The sequence below is a fragment of the Entamoeba histolytica genome, genomic scaffold, assembly GCF_000208925.1.
Source record: "Entamoeba histolytica HM-1:IMSS scf_1104750516575 genomic scaffold, whole genome shotgun sequence".
Lineage (NCBI taxonomy): Eukaryota > Evosea > Mastigamoebida > Endamoebidae > Entamoeba > Entamoeba histolytica.
The window spans coordinates 1-11,335 of NW_001915161.1; the positions used below are offsets into that span (position 1 = coordinate 1).

Consider the following 11,335-nt stretch of genomic DNA (forward strand, 5'->3'; position numbering starts at 1 on the left):
TTCTACATTATTACCATTTATGAAAACTGCAACTAATGGAACTCTTTTAACAAAAGATCAATGGAAATCAAAAATGGGTAATATTATAGAAATGTTTTATAAAAAGAAATTAGATTATAAACAATTTGTTGATTCTTATTTTGCTAAATTAGAAGAAATTTTACGTATGATTAGAAAGAAATTTAATGAAACAATTGCTAATCTTAATGAAGAAAGAATGATTCTTGAAACAATATTCTTTAATGGTTGTATGAATAAAGTCTATAAAGAACTCGCTTTAGAAAAAGAAGAAGATTATTGTGAAGTAAATGTTAAATTTTTTCAATTATATCCATTTGAAATTGTTGTTCAATTTGACTCACTTGGAATATTTGAATTATCAATAAGTGAAGCAAGTACAATATTAAATCAAATTAAGGTTCAAGCTGAAAGATTGAAAGATCCTCATTATAAAATTAAAGAACAATTATTTGTTATAAGAAAATTATGTTCAAGTGATGAAGAATTTAAAGAAATGTTAAATACAATCACTTCTTATAAATTTAATAACACTTTAAAATGTCAAAAGTTAGATAAATATTATTCTTTTTATAATGAAACTTCTCCTGAAATGATTTTTAAAAGAAAAGTTGATGAAATTATTGTTACTCCACCAACAACTACTCATTTAAAGGAAAAGAAATTATTAAAATTCTTTACTTTAAATTAATTCTTTTTTAATCAATTAATTCATTCATATTCCTATTCTTTATTAAATTCTTCTTTTTTTTATTTTATGTTTAAATAAAAATGAAGTGAAGATGGAATGTTAGAAACATCACACAAAAACGAAAATAAAAGAAGGTATTTTATGGTTATAACGTTGCATTTGGATAGAAAATATATTACCTAATATTGTAAAGAATGATAATAATTATTTATTTATTAATGATGTAAATTTATTTGTTAACATTAGTATTACCAAAAGAAAAAGATTTGCATATTATTGTTGATGATAAATGGAAATTTGAATAATAGTGTGGTCGAAGTGATATGAATATTTAACATAAAATAAGAAAATAAAGAAAGAAGAGTTTTAGTACGTATTAAATATAAATAAAAAAAGAGATAATTAGTTAAACGAAGAATATTTACTTTAGTGAAGTTTGAAGAGATATTAAAAAGACATTAATTCAATTTAAAGAAATGAAGAATAGAAAGTCATACTTCTCAAAATGAAAAATTAATGAATAAATGAATAGTTGATGAACAAACTATCTTAAAACACAAAGATGTAATTAATTTCTTGTGAACAAAGAATAATAAAAAAGAAATGTAATATCATTTAATTAACTACTTTTTATTTAAGAATTAAAGGGAGAGGAAAATAATTCTTTTTATTTTAATAATTATAATAGGAGTTATTTTTACAGTGTAAGTAATATGAAAAAAAAAGAATAAAGATTAGTATTATCTTAGATAAAAGATGAATGGATGAATAGACGAATAGTTTAAAATTACTTAACTGATAAAAAAAAAGAATGACTTACAACTCTTTAAAATTAAACCAAATAAAAAATGTTATTAAGAATTTTTTTTGTTTTTATAATAATTAAATTAAAAAGAGGAAAACTAAAAAAAATAGAAATGAAGATTATATATGAAGTAAACAGTGACAATGTTTCTAAGTTTGAAATCGAAGATGAAGATGATTTATTTATTTTTTATCAATTGTTAGACCTTGGATGTGAAGTCACTGGACAAACTACAAGAAAAGTTACTCAAACTGCTAAAACAGGTTCAACTGTTACAAACAAAGTTAAAGTAGTCATTAGAATAAAAGTAGAAAGAATAGAATATGGTACGACTATTGCCATTTCTGGGTTAATACTTCATTGTAATAATCCTAAAGTACAAACAGGAAGATATCATACTTTACATGTTGCTATTGGAGACACAATTAGTTTATATAAAGCTCATTGGGATGAAATGGACTTAACTCGTATGCATGAAGCAGCAAATGAAACATTTAAGAGTCATTTGGTTATATTAGGATTAGATGGAGGTATAGCTAAATTATGGTTTATTTCAAATACAAGTGTACGAGAGAAAGAGAGTATTGAAGTAAATATTCCTAAAAGGAAAAATATTAATTTTAAACATGACACACAGACAGAAAAATTTTATAATCAAATTTATGATATGATAGTTAAAAATGTTAATTTTGATGATATTATTGCTCTGGTTGTTGCTGGTAATTTTACTGAAAGAAATGCTTTAATTAAATCATTAATAAATACTGCTAAAAGAATGAAAAATCCGCAAATTCAAAGTGGAATTGAACATATTATTCCAGCTTCTGCTACAAATGGAATTTTATTTGTTGTAAGAGATGTTCTTAGTGATCCAAACCTTTCAAATATTCTTGATGATTGTAAGAGTTATAAAGACATGAATTGTATTAACAAATTTAATGAAACTATGTTAAAATCAGAACATCTTGTTGCTATTGGGTATGAAGATATAATTAAAGCTAATGAAGTGAACGCTTTAAAAGAATTATATATTGCTGATGAATTAACTAAAATATGTACCGTTGAAAGAAGGTTGGAGATTAGTCGTTTAATCGAAGAACTACGTCAAAAAAATACTTCAATTAGAATGCTTAGTTCTAAAACAGAAGCTGGATGTGAAGTTATGAGACTTGGAGGTATTGTTGCTATTCTTCGATATGAATTAAATTTAGAAGATGAAGATGAAGGAGAATTTGTAGAGGATTACAACAGTGAAGATGTTGATTGGTTTGGAACAAACGTACCACAATCTATTGGAGATGTGATAGATGTTGACGATGATTGATCTTTTTGTTATATAAAACAAGATCTAATTTAAAAGTTTTTTAACAAAAACGTTGGAACTTAAAAATTTTCATTCATACAGAAGATGGAGTTTAGATCTATTCCAAAGCCTATTGCTAGTGAAGATATTGAATTGATTAATGGAGAGAAATTTATCAATGACTTTGACTCTTTTTGTAATTTGGAAGATGCAAATAAAAGACTTCCATCAATTAGGAAAACAGGAGAAGCAGCACGATTTTTGTTTAGTCCAACCCAATGTAAAGAATTTGTTAGTAAATTAGTTAAAGAAATAGAAAAAGAAGAAACAGTTAGTATTAAAGTTATTGCTATTCAACAATTAATTTATTTTATTGAAAAATGTCATTCAGAAAATATTAATTTATATAATGAATTATATGGATTAATGAAAGAATTAGTAAAAGATGAAACAGAAGAAATAGCATTAGCAGCAAAAGATGTAATGAAGAAATTAGGGGAATATTTAAATGAAGATAAAGAGATTGAAGAATATTTAGACCAAGTAGATTCATTAATAGGAAATGTAGATGGATTTATAAGTTCAATAGGACTTGATTTACTTAATTATTTTGCTGCTAAATCATCAAAAGAAAATGTAAAAAAATTTATTTTTAATAGATTAAAGAAAATGTCACAAAGTATTCAATTTATTATGAGAAAAGGAGCTGTCACTACATTCCCAGCAATATTATCAAATATTGAAGAAGAAGATATTCCAGAAGTACTTTCAATATTTGATGAATTATCAAAAGATTCAGTTTATTCAGTTAGAAAAACATGTGTTGTTGTATTAAACCAAATTCTTAATATATTTACAAATAATAAACCAAAAGTATTAGAATATATTATTCAATTTATTGAAGATAATTCAAGATATGTTAGATTCCAAGTAATTGTTAATTTTGGTAAGTTTATTCAATTTATTGGTAAAGATTTAATTAATCAAAAAATTATTGATTTCTTTAATAACAATTGTGGAAATGAAGCAGATTCAGAACAACAATATTATGCAGCTTATTATTTTGTTACTTTAATTCAAACTATTGGTGGTAATCAATGGAATCTTGTTGCTGACTCTTTTAGTAAATTAGCACTTAGTATACATTGGAAAAATAGAAAATGTATTGCATCATCATTACATTTATTAGCACATGAAGTTGGAAATGAAATTACAATGAGTTATCTTATTCCAGCACTTGATAAATATCTTCAAGATTATGAAGAAATACAATAAATATCAATGATGCATGTTGTTGATTTTATTCCAATTCTTGGACAAGAGAAATCAGTTACAATTATTACTTTATTACAAAAGAGTGTTCAATCTCCTGATTGGAGAATAAGAAAGTCTATTGCAAAACAATTAGGATTATTAGCTCAAAGCACACCAATGTATTCATCTTATGTTGAAGAAATTTGTGTTGCATTACTTATTGATAATGTTAATAAAGTTAGACGTGCAGCAGCAAAAAGAATGGGTGAAGTGATTAATGCATTTTTGACTTGTGGATATGTTGGAGCATCTTCCTTAATTCAAAAATTAACAGATATGTCTAAAGACCCAATGAAAGTTAGAAGAGTTGACTTTGTAACAGTTGCTACTTCATTATTTGTTGCTCTTCCACCAGACCAATTCAATCCATATATCCTTCCATCTTTAGAACTTGCAAGTAAAGATAAAGTTAGTGAAATTCGAATTGCTGTAGCAACAAACATTAAAAAGGTAATGGAAAAACATGAACATTACAATGATGAAATTAAAAAACTTTCAGAACAATTAAAACAAGATGAAGATGTTGACGTTAAATTTATTATGGAAAATGGACCTATTGAATTGTTTAAAAGAAAGAAAACTATCACCCCTGTTGTTGAAGATCCATGTGAAAGAATTGTCTCATTTGAGGGATTTGGAAGAAAGTAAGTTTTCTTGTTCTGCATAACTAAAACACAATTTTTTCATTATTTTTCTGTTTTTAATATTTTGAATTTATAATAGAAAAAATAAATGTTGTTGTTTAATTTTAATATGACTTTTTCTATCAAAAAAGGATTAAACGAATATTAAAAATAATAAAATCATTTGTTTAAGATATTAGAAAAAATAAATTTTATTAACTCAAATCTTTTGATAAATTTTTATATTATTAATATAAATAAAACCAAATTTAGAAGAAAAGCAAGTTACCGCTTAAAGGAAGAATGCAAGAATTGCAAAAACAACAAGAACCATTGTTGAAATAGCACCACATTGATAATGTATTCCTTCAGTACAAGTATCACACTTGAAAATTTGTTCATGTGAAGTTCTGTTTCCATCGCAACTTTGACCAGAAAAAACATTTTTATAGAAGATTCCATCTTCTTCTTCTCTTTTACATGAACCTTCTCCACAAGCAAAGCAGGCATCAGTGTAATAAACTCTAACAGTATTATCCTTATTTGAACAACTAGAATCATCTGGAATAAGAGAGTTGAAAGCAACATGATCAGGAGCTTTCATAATAGATCCACTACAATTCTTTCCTGTTGCAATGTCATATAATGAACAATATTCTTCAATAAAATCATTAATTGATATTTCACCTTCAATAGAATTTCCCTTACAATCAGCTTCAGTATAAACCTTACCTTTAAGGTTGTCACCATTCTTAGAGAATTTCATTGATGCTGTTACTCCTTCAGCAGATCCCATATAATAGCATTTTCCAAATTCAAATTTTATAAAGGTAATTGGATTACCATTGCTGTCTCTATCAGCACTCATAATAACAGAATCCTTAGCTAAAGCAATTGCAATGAAGAATACTAAACAGAACATGTTTAAATGATTTACAGTTAATCAGTTTCCAGTTTAAATACCTACTCTCAATTTCTTACTTTTCTTGTATTTTTTTTTATTGTCTATATTTTTGTTGGAAGTTATTTTATTTTTTTCCTCATTCGCTTTTTTATTCTTTTAGAACGAAAAAGAAACAACTAAATGAAGATAGTTTAATAAAAATACTTATTGCATCATTCTTTAATTTGTTCGTTCTTCCGTAGAATATTCTTATGGAGTGTTTGTTCATCGTATTTCATTAATTTTGTTGTTATTTTTTTAATTTTATTAAAAATATTCTTCATTCATCATTTTTTTTTGAATTTTTTTTATTAAACAAAAAGTTTGTGATTCTAAAGAATATAAAGAATTTCGAAATTATTCTTTTTTTTCGAAAATAACATTTTTTTTTTCAATTTCATAAACTCCTTTAACCGATGGTTTCTTTTCCCATACTCATTAGAAATTATTTACATTGAAGAGATTTTCTAATATTGATTTTTTCTTTCCTGTAATATAAAAAATTATTTAAATATTACATTAATTTTTTTTATTCTTATTTTTGTTTCTTCCAATAAAATATTAGATAAAACATTAAAATAGAATAAGTGAATGAAAAATTCATTTTTCACATTTTTTTGATGATGATTAATTAAGAGAAGTTATTTACTAAATTTTTCTTTCCTTTATGACACATACTGTTCTAACTAGTTAGTAAAGATAAAAAAGATTATTTAATATTTCATCATAAAAAGTATTTTATGGCTGTTGCTAATCCTTTTATTTACATAAGAATAGATAAACATCAAAAGTTGTTTAGTTCTAAACTCTCTTTGGTAAATAGTTTATAATTACCTGATATAATTGTTTTCAAAAATACATTATCATAAAACATTTAAAGGTGTATTTATTTAACAAAACTTTCTCTACACAACCGCTTTATTTTCTAAGACATTATCTAATTTTTGGAAATACTAAACTATTAAACTTTATAAAAAAATAAATTACTTATCTTTGTTTAATAAAAAATAAATAACTAAGTGTTAATAGAATTGTTATTTATTACTTATTGGATTTAATCACATATTTCATTATTAAAATGAATATTTTATTTTCTTCTTTCATTATGTATTTATTCTTTGGGGAGATCGAAGGTGGCATGTCTAAAACACCACACAAACCCTAGTACAAATTCAAGCATCGACACTCCATGTTATTATCTAGTTATGACGGTGTATTTGAATTAGAAATGTATTAGGTAAAACTGCAAAGGGTGGAGCAAGATATTATGGTAGAATATTACATGGTGTAATATAAGGAAGTACTAAAGTGTGGGTAAGACTAAAAGAAAATTAAACATAATAATATAATGGGAATGAAATACTCTCTTCTCTCATTCATAAAATAAAGAAAAAAGGAAAAAGAAAATGTTTAAAATTAAGATAGAAAATAAACAAAAGGTTAAAAAGAAGAAATAAGCAGAAGAAGGATGAGAAGACATTAATAAGAAAAAATAAAGCAAAGAAGTGATTTTCTCAATTTGCAAGAAAAACATAAATGATAAGTTAAAGAAAAAGATTACTCTTTTTTAAACAGCTCAGGGATTAGTCTCCGCTAAACTAGGAAGAATATATGAAAAATCTGTTAATACTTAATTAATTACTTTCTTATCATAATTAACTTATTTCTTTTCTTTATTTATTCATTTATTTCTTTTTCTCTTCTTATTATTCTTTCATAATATTTTACTTCATTCTTTAATATTATTAATTACTATATTTCTTATTCAAATAAATCATTATAATCAAATAATATCTGGTGGTTTAATGTTTGGAAAGAATTTATGGTTTGTGTTATGTTTCTGATTTTCATTCTTCATTTCTCATTCATTTTCATTTAATAAAGTAATAATAAATTAAAAATCAAATTAAAAAAGTGCTTCAGAGAGTTAAGAAATAGCAAAATTAAATAAAATTTAATTATCTTATCCACTATTTCATTGAAAAAATTTTTGTTGCTTTTGGTCGTGATATTTTTTCTGTTGACCTGTTTGGTCTATATTTACTTGAAGATTGTTTAGAATTTGTTGGTGTATATGTAGATGCAACAGGAGTATGTGAAGAAACAACAGGTGTAGTAGATGCTACTAATCCTGGTGTTTGTAATGAAGGCGTTTGTGGTAAAGGAGTTGGAGGCATTGATCCAAATGGAGAGATTGTCCAACCAGATTCCATCATTTGAATAATATTCATTAATAATAGCCTAATTCGTTTACTTAGTTTTTTATTCTTTTCTAATTCTTTTGCTTTGTTAAAGACTTCAATAATTTCTCCATATATTGGACTTGTATTATCGCTATTCATCATCTTTTCTCCGACTTTAGAACATAATGTAATATATGCATCAATTTTCATATCATTCACATCTTTTGATAATTCTTGTAAACATGTTAATGGTAGACGTTCATTAACTAATCCTAATTCAAATAAATTTGCTATTAAATTAACTGTTCCTCGATATTCAACTTGTTCAATAGATTCTTCTTCTTTTAATTCTTCTATTTCTTGTTGACTCATTCCTTCCCGAATTACTTTTGGCTCAGGTAATTTATGGAAATAGTCATATGCTTTCTCTAATAATGCACTACTTAATATTGTTGCTCCTTGTGCCACATTTTGTGTTAGTCCTACTTGTTGTCGAAGTGTTTGAATAAATCGTACATATAATTTACAAAATTTGTTTTCATTAACACATCGTTTAACAAATTGTGTAATAAATATTTTAATGTCTTCTTCACTTCTTAAATAATATATTAATGATTTTGCTGCTTCTTCTAAATTCGTTTCTTGTGATAATTGATTTAATATTACTAACATCTTTGACAATTTCTTTTGACTCTCATCTAACATACTCGAAAATAATGTAATTGGTTTAGGTTCATTTCTACTTTTTGAAAATTCTATTCTTTCAACTGTTTCATGATAAATAAGATTAAATCGATTTCTAACATCTTCTGGTAATTTGACTGCACACTTTCTATAACTTTCCATTTCACTTAAATTATATCTTTTCCCTCCTTCATTCTTTGATTCTTTTAATGTCCTTGTAAATATATTTTTGATTTCTTCTTCTTTTCTCTTTCTTTCCTCTTCTTCTTTTCTTGCTTTTTCTTCTTCTTCTTCTTTTCTTGCTTTTTCTTCTTCTTCTCTTTTAATTCTCTCCTCCTCTTCTTGTCTCTTTCTTTCTTCTTCTTCTCTTTTAATTCTCTCCTCTTCTTCTTTTCTTGCTTTCTCTTCTTCTTCTTTTTTAATTCTCTCCTCTTCTTCTTTTCTCTTTCTTTCTTCCTCTTCTTTTCTCTTTTTCTTTTCTTCTTCTTCTTTCTTTTTACGTTGTTTTTTTGATTCTCCTTTTTTGTCTTTTTTTACTGCGTCAATCCACTCATCCTCTTTTGGTGTTTCTACTGCAATTTCTTCATCCTCTTCTTGAGTCTCTTGAACTTTTTTTTTCATCATTTCCCTTTTTTGTTCTTTCTTAGATTGTTTTTTCTTTGTTTTTTCTTCTTCTGTTGGTTTTTGTTCACTTATAATAATTTCTTTCTTCTCTTCTGGAATTAATTCATCAACCTCTTGTTTTGGAGAAATGGGTTGTGGTTCTTCATCAAATTCTTCGACTTGTTGTGCTTTTTTTTGTTTTTGTTTTGATTTACAAAATGGTTTAGCATCCATTTTAAGATTACTTGAGTTGGGTTTTCCTGACTGATTTTTTGAACGAGTAAAACTTCTTGCTGAAAGATTGTAGTTGTGTTGTGTTGTTGACATAATTGTTTTTTGGACGTTTCGTGTAATTTTTTTGTCTAGGGTTATTAGTAGTATCTCATTATTTAATTTATTAGTTTTTTCGTATTTGAAAAACATAATTATATTTTTGTATGTAACTCGACTTACGAAAAAAACCACTGAAAAATATAATTTTAATTTCCTTTTAAGATGAAAAGATTTTGCCCTTCTGTTCTGAAGGTTGCTAAAGATTGTGAAAAAGAAAATCCCCAAATGATAGCATTAAGAGTCCGAAAAAGAGGAAAAATTTCTTCCCAGATGATGGTTTTCAAAAGAATGGTCAACTTTGATGGACAAGATCTTGACCCAAGGGATGTTTTAGATGTGACTGAACAGTTCGTTATTATTACCTTCACTTTTTGCAGATGAAATATATGTATCAACCTATAGAAAGAAAGAAACACAAAAATTTCAAGACTTAAGTGATGCAATGAATAAAAAATATGATAAATCAAAAGTTAATATTGTGGATGATGCTGATGATGTTAACCCCCAAAAATTTATTTATTATGAATTTTATGAACAAACAGATCATATTGGAGCCGAATATAAAGCACAAGTTGTTGTTGTTAATGAAGAAGACTTTTTAAACCAAAGTAGTGATAGTTATGATTCTGAAGATTCAAATGATGAAAATAATCCAAACAATAGTTATCCAACAACTCCATCATCTGAATATTCTGAAGATGAAGATGATGAGTTTTATGGAGACTATTCTATTTCTGTTGAATATGATGAAAGAGATAATGAAGAATTTTATGATAGTAGTGAAACAAAATATGGCATGGAAGAAGATTGATTGTTTTAAGATGAATATTGGTTTATTTCACTTTATAAGTTTTAATATTTTTTATTCTTTATAGATATTATCTTTTCCAATAGTATTAGTTATTCATTGTTTTACCTTTCAATTAATATACAAAAAATATTTAAATGTTTGGTTTAAAGAAGGAAATGTTTTTTGTAGTACTTCTACTTGATTTAATGTACTTTCTTTCTTCATTGCATCTAAAATTCCTTCATTAAGATAATTTGGAATTAATGGTGGATTTAATGATGTGATGTAATGGTGAATAATTAAATGTGCTTGTTCAATTGTTTTGATTGAATTAATGTCACAAAGTTCGTTTAATTCATTAAGGTCAAAACATGTTGGTTGAAGTAAAGGAGAAGTAGGTTGATATTCACATTCATCAATAATTTTAAAACATCGAACGAGTATTAATGGAATACAATAACTACTTTTAAATGCAATAGTGTGTAATGGATAATGAGTAATTCCGGTGACACAACAATAGGATGATAATGTTTTAATCCATAATGCTAATGTTTGTTTATTATTACATTCAAACTGATAATATTCATTTTCTAATAAATCAAATGTTATTTCTATTTTCACTGGATCAATAACCTCTTGTTCTACACTCAAATAACATAATTTCCCATTTTTTAAATTTATTGAAAAAACTTCTTTCTTTTTATCTTCATCTTTGCATAATATTAATTTATTACCTTCTAAAACATAGTAATATTTCTTGATTTTAGTTGACAAATTAATTCGAATATCAATCCACCCAGTAAGTGGTAGTTCACCACTCATTTCTTTCTATCATTTTAAGTTTTTTTATTGAAAAATATTTTGAAAAACTATTTCACATTAATGAGATGTTATTTAACCTTCACTATCTTAACTCCTTCTATTCTTTTTTTAATTTTATTAATTTATTATTAAAAACATTCATCTAATTCAAACATCTTCAAACAAATAATCACTTATTATTAACTACTTCATCTCATTCTCAAACATTTTTAAATGATTTATT

General features: G+C 25.4%; 8 protein-coding genes across 8 annotated transcripts, besides 1 other annotated feature; 5 read left to right on the forward strand and 3 right to left on the reverse strand.

Annotated features, from left to right (window-relative positions):
* Positions 1 to 19: 19 nt before the first annotated feature.
* Positions 20 to 709, forward strand: EHI_019590 (uncharacterized protein; the record flags this gene model as incomplete). Its single annotated transcript, XM_001914112.1, has 1 exon — positions 20 to 709. One exon carries the CDS (start codon positions 20 to 22, stop codon positions 707 to 709), a length of 690 nt encoding a protein of 229 aa, XP_001914147.1.
* Positions 710 to 1,626: 917 nt separating this feature from the next.
* On the forward strand, positions 1,627 to 2,838 carry EHI_019600 (pelota protein, putative; the record flags this gene model as incomplete). The annotated part of the gene is made up of 1 exon (XM_652102.1): positions 1,627 to 2,838. One exon carries the CDS (start codon positions 1,627 to 1,629, stop codon positions 2,836 to 2,838), a length of 1,212 nt encoding a protein of 403 aa, XP_657194.1.
* An 84-nt stretch (positions 2,839 to 2,922) lies between these two features.
* On the forward strand, positions 2,923 to 4,092 carry EHI_019610 (protein phosphatase, putative; the record flags this gene model as incomplete). The annotated part of the gene is made up of 1 exon (XM_001914113.1): positions 2,923 to 4,092. One exon carries the CDS (start codon positions 2,923 to 2,925, stop codon positions 4,090 to 4,092), a length of 1,170 nt encoding a protein of 389 aa, XP_001914148.1.
* Positions 4,093 to 4,101: 9 nt separating this feature from the next.
* Positions 4,102 to 4,779, forward strand: EHI_019620 (serine/threonine-protein phosphatase 2A 65 kDa regulatory subunit A, putative; the record flags this gene model as incomplete). The annotated part of the gene is made up of 1 exon (XM_001914114.1): positions 4,102 to 4,779. The coding sequence occupies one exon, from the start codon at positions 4,102 to 4,104 to the stop codon at positions 4,777 to 4,779; it is 678 nt and encodes a 225-aa protein (XP_001914149.1).
* A 267-nt stretch (positions 4,780 to 5,046) lies between these two features.
* EHI_019630 (uncharacterized protein) lies at positions 5,047 to 5,676 on the reverse strand (the record flags this gene model as incomplete). Its single annotated transcript, XM_643344.1, has 1 exon — positions 5,047 to 5,676. One exon carries the CDS (start codon positions 5,674 to 5,676, stop codon positions 5,047 to 5,049), a length of 630 nt encoding a protein of 209 aa, XP_648436.1.
* A 1,148-nt stretch (positions 5,677 to 6,824) lies between these two features.
* Positions 6,825 to 7,347: a repeat region.
* Positions 7,348 to 7,667: 320 nt separating this feature from the next.
* Positions 7,668 to 9,494, reverse strand: EHI_019640 (caldesmon, putative; the record flags this gene model as incomplete). Its single annotated transcript, XM_001914115.1, has 1 exon — positions 7,668 to 9,494. One exon carries the CDS (start codon positions 9,492 to 9,494, stop codon positions 7,668 to 7,670), a length of 1,827 nt encoding a protein of 608 aa, XP_001914150.1.
* A 294-nt stretch (positions 9,495 to 9,788) lies between these two features.
* EHI_019650 (uncharacterized protein) lies at positions 9,789 to 10,311 on the forward strand (the record flags this gene model as incomplete). Its single annotated transcript, XM_643345.2, has 2 exons — positions 9,789 to 9,847; positions 9,903 to 10,311. The coding sequence occupies 2 exons, from the start codon at positions 9,789 to 9,791 to the stop codon at positions 10,309 to 10,311; spliced, it is 468 nt and encodes a 155-aa protein (XP_648437.2).
* Positions 10,312 to 10,419: 108 nt separating this feature from the next.
* EHI_019660 (uncharacterized protein) lies at positions 10,420 to 11,112 on the reverse strand (the record flags this gene model as incomplete). Its single annotated transcript, XM_643346.1, has 1 exon — positions 10,420 to 11,112. The coding sequence occupies one exon, from the start codon at positions 11,110 to 11,112 to the stop codon at positions 10,420 to 10,422; it is 693 nt and encodes a 230-aa protein (XP_648438.1).
* Positions 11,113 to 11,335: the final 223 nt, after the last annotated feature.